This window comes from Emys orbicularis, chromosome 3 (assembly GCF_028017835.1).
Source record: "Emys orbicularis isolate rEmyOrb1 chromosome 3, rEmyOrb1.hap1, whole genome shotgun sequence".
Taxonomy (NCBI): domain Eukaryota; kingdom Metazoa; phylum Chordata; order Testudines; family Emydidae; genus Emys; species Emys orbicularis.
Window position 1 is genome coordinate 169,268,523 of NC_088685.1, and position 20,062 is coordinate 169,288,584.

General features: G+C 39.0%; 1 protein-coding gene across 6 annotated transcripts in view; it reads left to right on the forward strand.

Annotated features, from left to right (window-relative positions):
- The window catches only part of RPS6KC1 (ribosomal protein S6 kinase C1), a 106,262-nt gene extending 89,110 nt beyond the window's left edge, over nucleotides 1-17,152 (forward strand). For all 6 annotated transcript variants that reach the window (XM_065401221.1, XM_065401222.1, XM_065401224.1 and 3 more), the window contains 3 exons: nucleotides 12,745-12,827; nucleotides 13,851-13,946; nucleotides 17,042-17,152. In XM_065401221.1, coding sequence (XP_065257293.1) covers nucleotides 12,745-12,827; nucleotides 13,851-13,946; nucleotides 17,042-17,152 — 290 coding nt within the window. The remainder of the gene's footprint in view (nucleotides 1-12,744; nucleotides 12,828-13,850; nucleotides 13,947-17,041) is intronic.
- Nucleotides 17,153-20,062: the final 2,910 nt, after the last annotated feature.

Here is a 20,062-nt window from a genome sequence, read left to right on the forward strand (position 1 = left end):
GCACATATCTATCCAGTTAAAGGATAGGGGTCTCCATGTGTAAATATTATATATGTGCAAGTTGACTGAGTTAATGTTGCTGTAGGATTCTTAGCTTCCACACTTCCTGATATTAATATTTTCTGTGCAAAATGGAACAATGCATTAATGTATTGTTTTGGAAATTAATATTGCATATATTATAAATGTTTGCAATAACTTAACAAGAGAGAGTTGCTTTGAGTGGAGGAACATTTTATTTTGAGTAGTAGCCTCATAGTTGTACCTGGAAATAACCAATGTCACTCAGTTCAAACTTGGTCCTTAGAGCTCCCACTATCTAATCATGCTCCAAACCACTTGCTCATCATTAGACAGCTAATTTCAGTCTACTTCCTTCAGGTCCAGGAACACTCCAAGATTATGGGTGCTTGAGCGATCATCATTCTATTGAGGACCCACGTCTCTGCTCTATCAGGACAGCATGTCCCCCCCCCTTCTTAGGATAGTCTATTTTAAAATACTACTTGTACTCCACTACATTGTGAGAAACTGTTCTTTTAAGTTACTTGCTTCAGTTACACATTGCAATCTAAGGAGAGATCTTATATCAAAACATTGCCATCAAGATTCTATTATAGATACTATACAAATTACTTATTCTTGAGATGCAATTCTTTATTTGTTTTAATTTTGGACACAGTTTCATCAACAGAAATGGCAGAAAATTGATCTGAAAGTTTAACATGTAGCAGGATATCAACAACTTAAAATCAGACTGCTATGTAAAAAGTCTAAAAAATGTTCAACTCCTGTGGTTACAAGTAACACTGGAGATTGCTAGAACTGAAAGAGATGAGAGAGAGAGAGAGAGAGAGAGAGGGAGGATCTCTGTTGATTCAGTAGGTTTACTTTGATTATTTCCACATTTATAGTCAGCCAATTTCCCTGATTGTGTGGGTCTTTCACAGTAGTCATAGAATCATAGAAGTGTAGGACTGGAAGGGACCTCAAGAGGTCTTCTAGTCCAGTCCCCTTCACTCATGGAAAAACTAAGTATTATCTAGACCAACCCTGACAGGTGTTTTTCTAACTTGCTCTTTAAAATCTCTAATGACGGAGATTCCACAACTTCCCTAGTCAATTTATTCCAGTGCTCAATTACCCTGACAGTTAGGAAGTTTTTCCTAATGTTCAACCTAAATCGCCCTTGCTGCAATTTAAGCCCATTGTTTCTTGTCCTATCTTCAGAGGTTAAAGAGAACAACTTTTCTCCCTCCTCGTTGTAACAACCTTTTATGTAATTGAAAACTGTTATCATGTCCCCCCTCAGTCTTCTCTTCTCTAGACTAAACAAACCCAATTTTTTAAATCTTCACACATAGGTCATGTTTTCTAGACCTTTAATCATTTTTGTTGCTCTTCTCTGGATTTTCTCTAATTTGTCCACATCTTTCCTAAAATGTGGTGCCCAGAACGGGACACAATACTCCAGTTGAGGCCTAATCAGCACAGAGTAGAACAGAATTACTTCTTGTGTCTTGCTTACAACACTCCTGCTAATACATCCCAGAATGATGTTTGCTTTTTTTTGCAACAGTGTTATACTGTTGACTCATATTTAGCTTGTGATCCATTAGGACCCACAGATTCCTTTCCGCAGTACTCTTTCCTAGGCAGTCATTTCCCATTTTGTATGTGTGCATCTGATTGTTCCTTCCTAAGTGGAATACTTTGCATTTGTCCTTATTGAATTTCATCCTATTTCCTTCAGACCATTTCTCCAGTTTGCTCTGATCATTGTAAATTTTAATCCTATCCTCCAAAGCACTTGTAACCACTCGCGGCTTGGTATCATCCATAAACTTTATAAGTGTACTCTCTATGCCGTTATCTAAATAATTTATGAAGATATTGAACAGAACCAGACCCAGAACTGATCTCTGTGGGACCCCACTCGATATGCCCTTCCAGCTTGACTGTGAACCACTGATAACTACTCTCTAGGAATGGTTTTCCAATTAGTTATGCACCCATCTTATAGTAGCTCCATCTAGGTTGTATTTCCATAGTTTGTTTATGAGATGGTCATGCGAGACAGTAACAAAAGCTTTACTGAAGTTAAAATATACCACATCTACCGCTCTCTCCCTCCCCTCATCCACAAGGCTTGTTACACTGTCAAAGAAAGCTATTAGCTTGGTTTGTCAGGATTTGTTCTTGACAAATCCATGTTGACTGTTACTTACCACCTTATTATCTTCTAGGTGTTTGCAAATTGATTGCTTCATTATTTGCTCCATTATCTTTCCCGGTACTGAAGTTAAGATGACTGGTCTGTAATTCCCCGGGTTGTCGTTATTCCCCTTTTTATAGATGGGCACTATATTTGCCCTTTTCTAGTCCTCCATAATCTCTCCCATCTTCCATGACTTTTCGAAGATAATTGCTAATGGCTCAGATATCTCTTCAGTCAGCTCCTTGAGTATTTTAGGATGTATTTCATCAGGCCCTGGTGACTTGAAGACATCTAACTTTTCTAAGTAATTTTTAACTTGTTCTTTCCTATTTTAGCCTCTGATCCTACCTCGTTTTCACCGGCATTCACTATGTTAAATGTCCAATCGCTACTAACCTTTTTGGTGAAAACCGAAACAAAAAAGTCATTTTAGCACCTCTGCCATTTCCACATTTTCTGTTATTGTTTTTCCGCACTCATTGAGTAATGGGCCTACCTGGTCCCTGGTTTTCTTCCTCAGTGACATGGGGGAGAAGGAGAGTAATATTTAAAAAGAAGACATAGCAAATTGGATTGTATTGTTATGCAAGGGGAAACTAGGACAGGTTGGGAGAAAGCTAAAAAGATTTTTTTAATTAGCTTGATTTCAAGGCATGGTCTCTTTTTAAGCTTAACTTTTTATGTAGTGTCCTGTGTATCCATCACTGTAGTATCTGAAGGAAGAATTAGATTGTAAGAAGCTCTTTCTTTACCAATGTACTAGTATACCAGAATCTACCCACTGGAATGGCATTTTAGTATTAAAGTTTTCTCTTCAATGGGACTCATTATGGGGGCAGAGGTCATTGCAGGATCAAGGCCTAAGAAATCACTCTAAAAACTGGGTATTGAACACCAGAGTATAGAACAGTATCTATTTTTTAATAAAATACCAACACTATTATAGAAACAGCCATCATAGCCTTTAGAGTATGAAAAACAAGCAATTGTCATCTCTCACTAAAACCCATCAAGAGCTGAGATGAAATGTGACTGTGTATGTATAAAATATATTGTTTTATATATATATATATATATATATATATATATATATATATATATATATATATATATATATATATATATATATATATATATATATATAAAAGGAAAGAGCTCCTTACTAATGGTAAAGCAGCAATAAAATGGAAAAACAAAGATTTAAAAAGTTCCACAGGATATCCTTGTGACAACATAGTCAACTTTCTGTAAAATAGCAATATAATTTTATATCTTGCATACATTAAAAGCCTCTTTCAGAAGAGAGAAATATTTTGCAAGAAGGTACATTTCTCACAGTTGACCACCAGGTGGCATTGTACCATTAATGGATTTATGCTGTTGACTGGCTGGCACCCTCTTTTGCCTTACTTTAGATAAGATCTACAGAGCAGAGAAGAGCTTTGTTGTAATTATTTGCATAACAAGAACTGTACTCTCAAGCTTTGTGAGTTGTAGAGCGTTCTAGCATGGTATACATGGTTAAAAGCGGAAAGTCCCTTAGCTCCTTGGATAGATCTACTTTAATAAAGTTCAGGCTGAAATAAATAATGCAATAACAAAGCTATCTGCGGATACTTAAAAGTAGTGCCTATATTATACTTTGATTAATAGCCAACCCAAATCTTTGCTATCCGCCCATGATAAGTCCGATTTTCTTTCTTTGAACAATAAGGGAAATGACGATAACTCATTCGATAATTCATTCCTCATAAACTCAGCAGCATTAAGAGTAAAAATTGTGGATTTTTTTCGGCCAAGATTAATGTACTATAAATAACGAATGTGTTTAACTAACAAATTATAAGCCCACAGATGAGAATTTTCACTGCATTAACTCTGAGGTGCATAATGTTTTCTTACGATCCCCTTTTTTACATTATTTTTTGTTTTCTAAATAGTTTTAAAATGTGCTAAGCTGCTGACGTTTGAATAAAATGTAAAGTTGTTGTCGCCAGATCATGATGAGAATGATTCACTTCTGTTTAAACAGCCCTTTGCTCTCAGTGCCCCCTGAGAACTCTTATCACATATTTGTCCACAAAAAAAAAAAAAAACCAACCCCCTACACACAACCTATTATTCCTCCCACCACCCCATGCTTATAATATAGCAGTGTAACTTTTTTATCTCTTGGTTAATGTGCCTTGGTATTTTGAGGGGGGGGGGAATTCCAGTAACAGATTCAATTTACAAGGACAGAAACTTGAGCAAATGCCAAGCTAGCAGGGGGGCCATTATTCTGCTCTATAAATAAGTTTGAAAAAGAAATACACACACACACACACCTGTGAATCAACATGTTTTGGTCAAAGTGAGGGGAAAGCAAGATAGATAAATTTTTGAAATGCAAATGATCACCTTCTGTTATTTAAGTACAGTTTTTGCCCACTTTGTGATCTTAGATTTGAAGAGTCATTACCATTTAAATAATGCTGTAATCATATTACACTCATGGTAGGACATAGATAACCACAAGTTTATAAAACTAAAACTGGAACTTTTTAAAGACCCTAGCCATTGTTTGTTTTTATCTGTGAAAAAGCCAAAACATGAAAGGCTGCAGCTGCAGCCATATCAAGAGCATCTGGAGCCAGACCTGATCAAGATTAGGTTTTGTTGATAAAGCAAAAATAAGTCGTTTTGGTATATTTTACAACTAAGTAGAGCCTTTACACTAGATTTGGTACACCTTTTTGCTACCTAGTGATGTCATACATGATGGTGTTTCCTGGAGTCAGAGGCCAGGCCCGAATACCTGTGATGACTTTGACAGTCTCTTGCACCAGTAGCACAGCCCCTGGGACCCCCCACAGGATCACGCCCTTAATACAGTACATGACCTATTGTACCATATTTGTAAAGCTTGACCTCAAAAGTTAAGATTTTTTTCCCCCTTCTTTGGTTCTTTCTTTATAAACTGTAATTCAAAGTTTTTGATAGTCTCCTGGATTCAGCATATTTATCTTTTTATTTTAATGTTTTCAGAGATTTAGGCCTTACCATATTTTATAATGATTTCAGATTATTTTTGAAACAGGTTCATTTTTAAAAAGAAAAGCTTATTATAACGTAAAGAACAAAATAAAAATCTGATTTAAATAAAAAATAAATAATTTTTTTTTTATTCACCCTGCCATACTGTACATGTCAAACATCCAAATCCCCCTGCTAGTTAGAAGGGAAAAGTCCTATCTAATCCAGAGGGCTAGATTTGACGGCTGCAACATTGTAGACTGAAATGTGATGGGCTTTTCTGAACAAATAAGAAAATCCAATACCACTTTTTAGCAACAGGATTGCAGTATGTAAACTTACCATTCACCTTAGATATCAACCCACCATACAAGCATGGCATTTTTTTCATTGGTATATCACAGCTGTGAAATCTAGCCCTCTGATAACGCAATGGTAATGAGAGAACAGATGAGTTATGAAGTCCCATTTCTTCCACCTGCTCTTTTTTTTTTTTTTTCTAACAGTGAATCTTGAACAAGCGGAGCGTGTAGAAAGACAGACACATAGTTGAGATTTTCAAGCCAGCAAGGAGATCTAACTACATAATTCCCATCAATTTCTCTTGTGGGATATGTGAAGGAAATAGACAGTCCTAGTCACATACCCTCATGTTTTGATGATTTCACAAGCCACTTGATGTGATCTAGACCTCATGTGCATGCTATATTCTCTGAATATGGATGCACACAAGTATATCAATATATTTGGTTTGATCTAAACCAGTATTTACTGTATACTATACAAAGCCTACCAAAATCAAAGATTTATAGATAAAAATTTTAGTCCAATAAAGCCCAAATTGCTTCACACCACAAGTTGATCTCCATGCTCCCAGATGTGAAATGACAGGTTCACTTCTGCTGTTAGACAGTTTCCTATAAGGAAGAAACATGCAGCTGATTGTTGGAAGCACACAATATTAAAAAAAGTCAAAAATATCAGCAACATTGGTCTTTATGGCATGATGTTTATTTGCTGGACAAATATATCCCGCCCCACTTTACCAGTTACCTGAAGCCTTGTGTATATAACTTTCAGTGTGAGGTTGCTGATATTCATTAAATACTACTGTTCTGTATTGTAGCAATTTCATTTGGAGTAGATTGTTTCAGAAAGGAGATTAAAATATCATTGACCCCTAGAAATCAAAGGGAGGGTTGGTCTAATGGTTATTGTGAGACACTAAACTCCATGGATTCTATTTCTGGCTTTGCCATTGACTTGCTGCGTGAACTTTTATATACTGGTGTGATCCTAAATGTAAAGGAAAAAGTAGAAATGGAGGATAAAGACATTTTGAGCAGTGAAGGCTAACTTGAATGTAAGAAACATTGAATTTAGGAAACAAGATTGGTGAAGAATTACCTTAAAATAATTTAGATCAACTGAATACAGAGGTAGTTTCTGGAACTTGAGAGAAAATATTGATTTATTGTGAAGTGGGAAATAAAATACTGTTCTTAAAGACACCAAAGTTCCAGAAAGAAAACAGTTCAACTCCAAAATCACAAAATCCCATGCACACAGCAACATTGGTCTAATGTTGGGGAGAGGAATTGTTGAAAGGAATGGTTTGCAGAGATTATTAAACATTTTCCAGAAATAACTTGCGTAGCTTGTTCTTAAGGCATATTTTAAAGTAGCTCTTTTCAGACAATGTATGTTCTTGCACTGCACTCTTTCAGGACACAAGACATTTAGAATGCTGTTTGACTTGTAAAAATCAGTCATTTGCTTTACAATTCTTTTAATTTGCCTGGAACAAAATCCAGTTAATAGTTCCAGGAGAAATGTAATTCCCAAAGGAGACATTTGTATTAGGTTGGGCATAATACTTGAAATTAATAAAGAAGATTGCTTTGTAATGTAAGTGGAAGTAGCTGAAGGGTTAAAGATCATGTTGGGTGTGAGGTTTACCTTCTTTTTGATAATACAGTGGTAAAAAGTCTTGGTCTCCTATGTCACCTGACTTTTAGAGGAAGTTTTAGTTCCATTTGGGGTTGCTAACAGGAAGAAAAAATATAATTCCCTCTATTACAATTAACCTTTTTCCTTAAGTGAATGAGGAAATTCCTTCTAAAGAGGAACACAGATACCTGTACACTTTTAAATATCTAAATATGTAGGTTCCTATTTTTATACCCAAATTAATCTTGTTAGATGTTCATTTGACTTGCTTCACTATTTTAATGTTTAAAGACCATGATATACCTTTGATATGTAACTATCAATGGTCTCAAGTATCAGAGGGGTAGCCGTGTTAGTCTGAATCTGTAAAAAGCAACAGAGGGTCCTGTGGCACCTTTAAGACTAACCTTTAAGACTTCTGTTAGTCTTAAAGGTGCCACAGGACCCTCTATCAATGGTCTGTGTTTTATAAATTGCAAAGACTTTAGCAGAGCGTTATGACCAAATCACTTATGTGATGTGGTATTTAGTTACTGTATCTTACGAGATCTTGGCTGACCGAATCTGTGTGGAGTAAATTGGCTTTGGTTCCTTTTATCTGGTTCTTTGCAAATGCTTCTTTACATTTATAATACTAAACTAAAATGCAAAGCTTTTAAATTAGGAAAAATAAGGCAAATAGATTTTCTGGGCTATACATGGCAGCAGGGAATGGTAAACACCATGTCTATCATTTTCAGGGGGTTGTGCTTGTCGCTCCCCCCTTCCCCCCAATCAGTCCTCCTTAATGGTTTTGGCTGAGTACCACAGTGTCACCTGATGGTAATTCAGACTGGAGTTTTGGGTTCTGGCCAATAGAAAAACTATGCTAGATGTTACAAATGGAATCTTTTTTTTTTTTTTTTTTTTTTTATGCTTTGGAGAAACCTCTCAGTACAAAACTCTAGAGCTTCTAAATATTAGGTTAAGCAATACCTCTGCTTACTTTCAGAAATCAACTTATTTTCATGTGTACTAACTTCAGGACTTATGCCTGAACTAATTCAAATGTCTGTTTTGAGAATTAGTTTCTCCTGGAAAACTTGACTGAATTTTGTTCCAGGTGAACTGAAAGACAAGGCCTAAATTGCATAGTGACTGCAAGTCCACTAGACTGCTTCTGAACCCGGTATCTTTCATTCCAAAATCTAGCACTGCACTACTCAACCGATCTTATGGTCAGCCCCAGATCAGGTGCATTTGGGAGAAAAAAATGTCCTGTGCCTTTTTATATAACACTTTTTGAGATCTTTTAGCATGAAGAGTGGTATTTCAATGTAAGGTATTGTACCATTATTGTATGCAGTTTATAAAGGACAACAGGCAAAGTGCATCGTGGTTACAATATTAATAACTGTGTAACAGATTTGGTTCCAAAATAAATTAGTTTGGGCTCCCCTTTCTACTTGGCTTGCTGTTTGCAAAATAAATTGAAAATAAATAAACAACTCTATCAGTTGCATATCAAGAAGGAAAGTACCACTATGTATAATATAAATGTTCAGATAAATATTGGGGGGAGGTAGGAAGGAAAGAAGGCCTTTCACTCAAGACCAGCCGCTATATCAGAAGAATAGCACTGAGCCTCCTCACAGAAGCTGTTTATCTGCACCATCTGTCTGAGTGAAAGTGGTTAGCATTTCGCAAAGCTTGTCTTCAGTTAGCAATAGGTGTTGCAGGTAAAGTATTTCTGTGCAGGAATTTAACACTGTTGTGCTGCATTATCTGATTTTGACTGTCCCGTGGATATGATTTCTGGGGAAAAGAAAGCAGCTTTTTCCCTTTTAGTCAAGTTACATTAAGGTTGGATGAACTACTGATTTGTTCACCCTATCATCTTTTCCAGTTGAAAGGATCTTGTGATCTTGTATACTGTTAATCCTAGGAAACACTAGCACCTGTGTCCATGTCCGAATGTGAATAGGGTCCTCAATTTAAAGGTTGATAAAGGACAGGCACAAATATGCCCAAATTATTCACTTAGGCTTATGGGTACTACCATTTATTTTCTAAATTACTTTGCTGATGGATAGAGATGAAAATGTTTTCTGAGTGAGGGCAGATATTGTGGTTCACATTTATTGCGATATTAAAGCTTTGAAAAGCATATGCATTGTGTGGTATTACATTAACTGGCTTCTGTGTAAGTGCTTCATAACCTATTTCTAAATTTTCCCATGAAGTGTAGTCGAGATAAAAATGCAGTAATATTGATATGACATTCTGAACTTATTAGTATCAATGTATTGCATCCAAAGTAATGTGACCTGCTCAAGTAACGGAATGTAAACAGCATATGTTTATATGTAGCATTTTCAATGACTTTTTAAGGAAAACATCTTACTTTGATTTTGAAAGTGAAAACCGTAGGGGGTAGGAAGGCAAAGCCGCACCTAAGGAGGGTATGGGTGGTGGTGGAATGGGAGGAAAGTAAAGCTAATTTCAATTTTGATTAGTACATATGGATGCTTTACCTAGGTGGCTTTTACACTTAACATTTTGGTTTTGGTGACTAATCATTTAGACTCTATAAACCACGTGAACAATCTTGCCAGAACCCTCAGTGCAAGTTGAACCTTGTATTTTGTGGCTGTTTCTATTTATCTTAATTGTATCTTTTTAATGGTGTTTGGGGATGAAAGTGACAGGAGGATTTGGTGTCTGAATGTTGTGGTTCACATAGGTAAGAGACAGGAAATGATACATCTCTCCATTTATAATTTGGCAGTTTTCTAATGGTTAAGACTTCAGGCCCTGGAGTCAGAAGAACTGGGTTCTTGTCCCCACTTTGCCATTTAATCAATCTCTGTTTCAGCTTGACCTTCTGCAAAATGAGTGAATTAATATGTAACAACTCTTGTAAATAGCTTTGAGATTCTCTGGTAGAAGGCACTATGGGCTTGATTCTGCAAATAACCCATCAGTGTCTGTTACTACCAAGGATTCTATTGCTTTAACTATCCTAGTAAACTTTCTAATGTAGATAGTGTGTTAGTTAAAGAAACACTGCCCCATGTGCGTGGTACTGGAGAGTGTAAAAAAAGAGCTGTATTAAGGGACAGTCCTGCAAGGGCTGAGCATCTTCAAGTTGCATTGCAGCTAATGGGAGTGGGAGTGCTCATCACTCCACATCTTGCAGGATTGGGCTCTCAATGTTTCTTTGTGTCAGGTGGAGAGCTGTAGTCACTGTTCTGCTCTCCCCTGCTACAGGAATCTGATGCATCTGTAGTTCCTCTTCTGCCATCTTCATTTTAATCTGCATAAAAGGATACACAATTGTTTTTTCTAAACTGGCATAATGTGTTTCATAGCAACTGCCATGTGACCGTATACTAATCAATGCTCTCTGCTTGGAATCTGGGGTGGATTTTGACACTAAAGCAATTTTAGTGCAGCTATTGCATTTTTGACAGTCAAAATTAAGATTTCCTCTTCACTGCAGTCTATTATGCCCCTGTTTTACAGCAGACAGCTTGGGTTGTGTGTTTTTTTGTTTGTTTTTTTGTTTTTAACATGACTTTCAGTCAAGGCCAGGTGCTTTCTTTTTGCTACAACCATGGGTGTGCAACTGCGCATGATGTGAGTGTACACAGGCCACACTGCTGTGTCCTGAGCACAGAGAATAACGAAGTAGTCTGGATGGCTGCTGGGTATTAGGGATGGACGCTTTTACCATGTAAGTAGGTAGTTGATTTGAATCCAGTCCAGTTGGTAGCAACTTTCAGTTACTAAATTCTGATGGCTGTTGAATAGCCTCTGTGAAATCCTGCATGAGCACAGTGGGCTGGACTAGATGACCTCTTGAGGTTCCTTCTAGCCCTACATTTCTGTGATTCCATGAAATGAGTTTATGGTCTCAGTCCAGTTTCCAGTGGACTAGTGTCCTCCTCTTAAAGTGACATCCTCCTTGGCAACCTCAGAGATGAAGGATTGGTCATGTGATAACTGAACTATCCTTTCACCCTCTAGGACAGAATTGAGATATTGCAGTGGTACTGTCATGCCTGGACTGCAGGGTTGGCCCTAGACCAGGGTGGGCAAACTTTTTGGCCCGAGGGCCACATCTGGGTGGGAAAATTGCATGCAGGGCCATGAATGTAGGGCTGGGGCAGGGGGTTGGGGTGCAGGAAGGGTGCGGGGCATATGACGGGGCTCAGGGCAGGGGGTTGGAGCGCAGGAGGGGTGCGGGGTATATGAGGGGGCTCAGAGCAGGGGGTTGGGGTGCGGGTGGGGTGCGGGGCGTACAAGGGGGCTCAGGGCAGGGGGTTGGGGTGCAGGAGGGGTTTGGGGCATACGAGGGGGCTCAGGGCAGGGGGTTGGGGTGCAGGAGGGGTTTGGGGCATATGAGGGGGCTCAGAGCAGGGGGTAGGGGTGCAGGAGGGATGCGGGGCATATGAGGGGGCTCAGGATAGGGTGCGGGAGGGGTGCGAGGTGCAGCAGGGGGCTTAGGGCAGGGGGTTGGAATGCATCAGGGGGCTCAGGGCAGGGAGTTGGGGTGCAGGAGGGGTCCAGGGTATGGCTGGAGCGACTCCGGGGTGGCAGCAGCGTGCACCGGGGCCAGGGCTGCCTGCCTGCCTGCCCTGGCCCCGCACCGCTCCGCTCCGGGAAGCGGCCGGCACCACGTCCCTGCGGCCTCTAGGGGAGGGGGGGCAGAGGGCTGAACGCGCTGCCCTCGCCTGTGGGTACCTCCCCAGAAGCTCCCATTGGCTGCGGTTCCCGGGGTGACAATCCCGCAGCCCGTATCCCAAGCCCTGAGGGGCCGGATCCAGCCCACGGGCTGTAGTTTTCCCACCCCTGCCCTAGACCAAATGGTGCCCCAGGCAAGGAGCATCTTTGGTGCCCACCCTTCCATTTGTTAAACTTTTGAATACCTTATTTTTTATTGAATTTGTAGCTTATTTCATGATTGATGCACGATTTGCATGCATGATTTATCCCTGTCATGTAAGATGATAAATTTGCATGCTAGGATCTGTAAATCTGTATTTATTCGTGCCATATACAAGCAAATAAAGAACAATTCAGTGACACACACACACACACACACACACACACACACACACACACACACACGCCCAGCACCTAAGGCGATTGCCTGGGTCACCTGCCCCTAAATCCAGCCCTGATGGACTGTACCTATTTTATGGAGAAATGGATTTCAGTCTTAAGAATGTTTAATCTGTCCCCTTTCACCAGCCCTAAATTCACTAAACAAATTTTGTTGTACAAGGAAACATTGCAATCCAGTGGAGAGGAATCCTTGCCCATGTGCCTACTGGTATTGAAAATGTCCATACTGTGCAAGTAATGAGGAAATAATAAATTGAGTATATTGTGCAGCTGCATTGAAAAATGCAGCCTGCGATAGGTTGCTGAAGGGCTCAGTAGCATGCAGGCATAATGAAAGCTCTGTAGTACTTAGTGTATGTGCAATCAGTATTAAATAGTCACCTTGTAAATCAATATTAATTTTGAAGGTGAAACTGACTTTTTAAATCTTAATCTAAATGTCTTGTGTTCAGAGGTTGGAGCTATTCTAGAAGAGACAGAAGCTTGTGATTGGTGGAGTCTAGGTGCCATTCTCTTCGAACTCCTCACTGGAAAGGTAGGCACTGGTGCAGGTATTCAGTAAAATCAACATGGAGGCACCATCCTTCCAGAAGCAATTGTGCCTGAGCATGCTTTTATTACTATCTCCCTCTCAATTGTGTTCTTCAGACCTGAGCTGCATAGGCTTGCTTGGCTTGCACAGGATCAGAAGAACTGTACAGGTTTTTCAGGGATTCAAACTTGTTCAAGCTTCAGCACAAAAACTTGGTAAAGTTGTATTTACCATATTGCAATTTTGAGGTTAATAATAATAAAAAAGCCACAATTATTCTTTATCTAATATTCCTTCTCTACTTTTTTCAATGCACATGTCCAGCATTTGTACACGAATACAAATGTTAGTTCTGAAGCTATTGGATATCAGTCCAGGGAGCAGTGTAGACCTACATATGTGGTACTAACATTAATTCAGGTTTGAGCTGGGTCTGCAGTGAAATGTTGATATTTAATCAATTTCTATATAGATTGACACCTGGTCAGTAAAATGGATTTCACCTCCTCCCCTCTTATTGCTTGTTCTCACATGGCCCAGTTTTACATCTCTCCTGCATATGTTCGAATGCATGCATATACTAGGATCAATAATTTTAAAGTATAATGTATGAGGTTAATGTGCTTAAATGATGATATGTAGATAGCCCATACAGAAGCAGATGGTAGAAAAAGACATTACTACTTACTGGGAAAACTACTCAATATTCTAAAAAATGGATATCTGACCAAATCAGATTTGTTCAGGGACTTGGACAGTCGTAGCAGTTTCATTCTGAACAAAATTCAAGAATCCAATTGACCAGAAGCAGGAGAAAGATGAAGTCTGGGGGAAGAGGAAGAGGTTTAAAATATAAATTGTATAAAAATATAGTTCCAGGAGAACTTCAAGTACCTTAATATACTCTTGTGAGGTTTGCTTTTTATTAGTCTGAGGATTGCTCTAAGTACAGTGTTTGCATCAGCGTGCACCTATACTATCTTTGTATTATGTTGGTTAAGAAGTGTTCCTGATTGATTGTTTCAGACTCTAGCCGAGTGTCATCCAGCAGGAATAAACACTCACACTTCTTTGAACATGCCAGATCACGTATCCAAAGAGGCCAGATCACTCATTCAGCAGGTAATTTAACAGGAAATATATTTTACATATGTAAGCATACATATATGTACAAACGTTTCTAACTGTGCTGTAGTAGTGAAATAACCTAACTATGGAAAGCTGACTGCAGGGTTGTAGGCAGCCCTCCTGTCATTGCTTATGAATTTTGCATGAATATATTGTTACATCTGGAAATTCTGACTTCTGATGCCAGACTTCTAAGTAGAGGACTAAAAGAGTTTAACATTGACTTCAAAGGGAGAAAAGTTAAGCCAATGCTGAGTGCTTTTGAAAATCCTCTTGTGGTATACGACCATTTTAGGAGTTTTGTCCTAAATCCATCCAAAGTGTTTCCATGAACATTTTAATTCAATCCAAAAATACCAATGCCAATATATCAAGCTACCTTCAGACACTAAATAATCCATAATTTACTGTTATGTTAACCATACCTATGACATTGCTATAGTTGAAAATGTGTTACTACCCTCCATGAAGGAAGAGAATTTCAAGGCATCCCTTAAGGATGGAAGACAAGTGTAATTTAAAGTGTGAATAATCTGGCTTTTGCAACCGAAAGATAATGTTTAATACATTGTCCATTAGAGGATTGAAGCAAAGGGGTGCTGGCTTGAAAGAAAATACACAGCCAGATTTTTTAAACATTGAGGGAAAGGACAAGACTTGCTGTTTTCTAGCTCTCCACGTTAGGTGGTCATGACTGATAACACAAGATGCTGAAATAAGCTTATGCATGAACAGCATAGAATTGCAATGAATGTACTTCTCCTTTCTCTCCTCGTTACATGTTCATTAATTTCAAACATAACATAGGAGTCATAGGTATGACTGACTCCATTTGAACAGGGTAAATGATATAGGGTGATTTTGTGGTTTGGACTTTGGATGAAGAGCATCTGGCTTAGAGGCTACACAAATGATTACATCACTCAGGAACTCAGTCTTGGTTTGAACACAGTTGAAACCCAAGGAAAGAGACTTAAAGCTTGACCGTCTAAAGGAACCAATGGCAGACTGACTTCTGTATCTTTCTCCCAAGCCAATGATTTACCATCTGTCAGTCATATTGTAATACGGCACCAATTCCAGTGCCAGCCTAGCACACACAGGTGTCATGTTACTAAAGAGTGTGAGAAATAAACAAACAATGCACAGTGAAGGAAATATCTCACGTATGCTTGTAGAGCTGGAGACTTATTAGGTGCTGTAGTCTGCTTCTCTGACAGATTGGACTGTGTTGTAAATTTACTTGTGTTTTTGTCTGGTCCACTTGTAAATATACCAAGCAGAGGTGCGTCTACCATTTACAGTTTGAAGTGACACACGGATATATAGTATAGTCTTCACTTTCAGGCAACTTCAAACTGATAACAAGATCATATCTGTTGGGGTCGTAGCTCAGGTTAAGTCCTCATGTGCAGTCTGGTGACTTATAGGATGGAGGTTCAGCTCCATAGGCTAGTAAATCAAACCTCTGTTGTGTGACTATCCAAGGAAACTACCATTCATTGTTGAGGAAGCCTTGTCAGGAAAAGGAAGGGTCTCTTGGCATGGTTAGCAATTTGTCATTGTGGCTTTCCTCTTCCACCCCCAAACAGGTTACGCAGGTCAGGACATCACAAAATAGCTTGCAGGGATCAGTGTGCAGCTACATGGAAAACCATACCAAGTTTTGTCTCATGGCATACAGCTTCCAGTGCTGATGACTTCATTGCCTTCTTCATCTAGCCAACACCATGCCCTTCACTTAGGAGAAAACAGATTTTTTTTTCTATTTTTTTGTTTTGTTTTGTTAAACGAATAAGCTAAGGTTCTCAGTTTATATTTAATTGGTATTTTGTCCTCAAGATTTTTCTTTAGATACTTCCAGGTTTCACTGGCCAATAACATTTGCACACATTTTTTTTAAGGAAAAAAGATATCTAGTATAACTTATGATGCATTTATTTTCCAAGAGTAAAGTTTTTGTTCTGTAATACAGAACTTCAGAACATAAAATTCATTGTGTTTACTTTCCCACCTGCTGTCACTTGTTACGTTTCATGGGAAGGCAGCGTGACAGTGACTGCATCTGCTTGTCTGCTGGCTTGTGTAAATTCTCACAGTAATGCAGTTGCTCCCCGAGTTATGTTTTGGGAATGAAGTTAGATTATTTTAAATGGCAGAACCAACTTAAAATGTACAAATTAATATGCTTATGGGTTTATGCTCATTTTGATTCTCAGGTGTAGGCATTTGAATGCATTGAGATTAGAATTCACAGTACCCCTTCATGACAAGTATGAGAAGAAACTGTCATTAATTTATATTCTGAAACATTCTGAAGAAAGGCAAAAACTAAATGTATGCCCTTGAACTGTGTATTTGTAATATAAAAACAATCTCCAAGTCTACAAACTATTTTCACGGCTCTTTATCAGACTATTTGAAGTACTGTCTTAAGATTCCCTTTAAAGTTACCATTCTGAATTAAACTCAGTAGGGATAAATATTATGCTTTCCTTTCCACATGAATACAGCCTGTTTTCAATATGCTGTCTTGTTTGGAGATTGTAACTCAAGCAAATAAAATGTTTAGTTTTAGCAGTTTTCCATTAAACTATTGCACCAGTTTTCTCCAACATCTCGATTTTAAATTTGGATTTAATTACATCACTTTAGACTCCCTTATTCGTTACAATCATTTTGTGGAAATACTCTTTAGGAGATAAAAACTGTTTGTAACCTTACCGTGTTCTAGGGCAGTAGAGACAGAATCATGGAACTTAAAGAAACCTGTATGTTGCCATCATCTGTGGCATTACGTTACTGCCGAGGTGACTGTAGGCCAAATACAACCTACAATGCAGTCCAGGGCTGCCATCCTCTTAGCCACTGGGAGCTAGGAGTCCCAGTATGTAATGTTCCAGAGCATTGCATGCTGGGATCTTTAGTCTCAGCAGGGTGTATCTCCATGTCCAGCAAGGGGGTCTTCATTGTGCCGAACTTTATATATGTTCGGTGTTATAGTCCGTACCTTACTCTTAGATCTTGCTGTGACTCTTTAAGAAGCAGTACTCACTTTTACTAACTGAATTGTATGATGTGTTTTTAAGCTTTTGCAGTTTAACCCTGTGGAGCGTCTTGGTGCTGGAGTTGCAGGTGTTGAAGACATCAAATCTCATCCGTTTTTTGCCCCTGTAGATTGGGCAGATCTTTTGAGATGAAAGGAACTATGGCTCTATGAATATGCTCAGGTCTTCTGATGGATGAATTTCTCTGGCACAGAAACACCCCTGACTTGTCATCGTATAAGGCGTATTGAATCACTTGGACAATATGAATAAAGGAGACGGGAGTAATCATGCAAAAAGGAAATATTTTTAACACAAATCACTGACTGGACAGGGTGCTAGTTTATTTTTATTGCAAGTGGCTGCTATATGTAAACCTTCTCACCAAAGGTGTGCTCTGTGTTGAAACTGTTGGGTAAGCATGTCTAGCCACTGCCAGCTTGTGAATTAAGTAGAAACAGGACCACACTCCAGGTGCTTCATCAGATGACAGAAGTGCATAACTCTCTAGTCCACAACAGCAGAAAGTAGGGCCTTTTATAGTGTCAACAGACTATTTCCCTGTGCTAGATGCGACTGTGGGGGAAAGGATCAAATAATTTATTAATGGTATATGCAGAACAAAATACTAAAAGTGCTTTATGCAAAACTTGGCCTATAAAACAAAAATATGTATCCATGGGAAAAAAATAAGAAAGCTGTTGCATCATACTGTGGAATGTGTCTTGAAAGTGGCTGCATATCATTTCAAATAGTGGAAAGAGCATATGAAAAAACCAGTGCTGTCCGCGTTGTGCTTTCTCGGTTAGCAATGTTTGTGCAGAACTCTCTCTCCATAACGTTGGATGAGTTTCGTGTTTAAGTCACTACAAAAAGGGGAGTCGTTTTTCCTCAGCCAGGTAAATATTGCTTTACTAACTTAATAAGGACCAAGAAAACATGATGCTAAATAAATGTCTGGATATAAAAATGAGACTCTTCTCTCTTAATTGCAGTTACCACGGTTTCACTTAATGAACTCTTCCTTGGTGTGTTCTCCTCTTAACCTCTCCCTCTTCAAGACCCCATTGCCCACATTCTTCTTCCCTATTAATCCTCTGGAGTCTTATCTCTTAATGATCCTAACAATCTGAGTGGCTTGGTCCACTCTCATGATCTGTTTCCAGGTGTTAGGTGCAGAAGAAACAAGGGACTTGTCGGTCCCAATTGAGTGAGCAGCAACTAAGCAAACTCTGGGTGGGAATTGGGATTGAGACAATTGGCTGAGCTGTTTGGTGAGTAGTGGGATCTGAGGGAGGGAATGGGGAGAAGGGGGCTAAGAAATGAAGAGTATTTATTGCCTTAGTTTTGCTTTTTCTTATTTCAGCTCCCCAACTATGCCAATCCATGTTCCTGACATGTACATAAATACAGCATAGACAGATACTTTTACAGATAATGTATTTGTTTTTAAATGTCCCTTTACCCTAGTTTTATCTGGAGAACAAAGGGCAAATCCCTTTGCGAAAGAGAGGCTTCAGCAATCATTACTGTATTTAAAAAAAATTTTTTTTTGCTCCTATTTGTATTTTAGCAACATATTTTATGGGCACTCCCAAAAGTGCATCTGCACAGTCTCCATCTGTTAGACATGAGGTCTGTGTATTAAAATAAAGTGGAAAAGGAAAATACTTCACTTAAACAAAGGAAATCTGGAAACTTTTTTTCCTTTTTAAATTATTCCACTCCCCTCTTTTTTTTTTTTTTCTTCTTGTGATCAGAACTCCAGCAGAGGGGCTGCAACAACAGAGCAGGTTGTAACCAGGTCACCAGTATCATTGCCTATGGAGTGCTGTCCAGGATGACATCACTCTCAGAAATTGCATTTCAACCTACCACCCTCTGGCTTCATAACAGGAACTCCCTCAGGTGAGCCACAGGAACAACTTCCTGTGCCGAGCTGGTAGGAAATCTCTAATGCTCAGACCAAGCTGTTGCAGAGCTTCCTTCCAGCAGTGCCCTAGCTGTGACTTTGGAAGGAGATCTCTTTGCTCAAGTGAATCCTCCCTTCCCTCAGCCACCTGACTCAATCCCTGGGGCTCTCTATACGGTAACACTTTCAGATAAATATGGTCTGTTGGCTTATTCCATTGTGGTAGTTTGCCAGAAACTTTTTAAAAACACTTTTCTTGTTGTCTTGGTATCTTTAAATGCTGTCTAGTTCTAACCATTCAAGTGGTATCTATGTGCAGTTTCCGGTCAAGGGCAAGGCAAAATGATACATAAACACAGCCTGAAGTCCAAAAATCAAGAAGAAAGAAAACACCATTTCGGAAGGGACCAAATAACCATTTATTTTCAGTGGAAAGCACCCGGCTTAGTTAATGACATCCAAATATATCTTTAACTTTTTATTTGAATGCTGTCAATAGTATCTCCTTCGGGGGGGAGGGAGGGAATCTGTGTCATAGACAACATAAGGGAGCTGTCACTTGAGAATGCAACTTGCCCTAAATAGGTCTTTGATATCCTATGTTTTTAATAACCATGCCACTAAATAGACTATTTGTATCACCTAAAGCAAACACAATTTTCGAGCTGATACATGAAAAGGGGGTTTCTGCCATTGCTCCTATTGCTGGATGTCACACTACTTGGTGTTAAATATATTGGTTTCACAAACTAAACCTGTGGGGCCAAATTCAGCCTGCTGTTAGTGGATTTCAAATTCAGCCCTGAAAGGCCAATGGAGGTTTTGGCCATTTCCACCAGCTCATAATATGGCCCTGGTATCCAAGTATATATATTTTTGTCTGTTAAATACTCAGCATGTCTGACCAGCTGTTGGAGGTTGTGCTGGTTTTTCCTCCTTACTCCCTTTCCCTCCAGGGGCCCTGCACTGAAGACATTTATTTTTGGTTATAGCACACTGATTGACCCAGTCACTACAGTATCTTATGGTCTTCGGTCTTTTAGTGATCTAAAGCCCCTCCTACCTCAGTCCTATTATAGCCCTAACTGCTTATAACTGTTATAGAAAAACAACTCAGTGCTGTCCTGTAGTGATTATTGAGAAGTGTATTT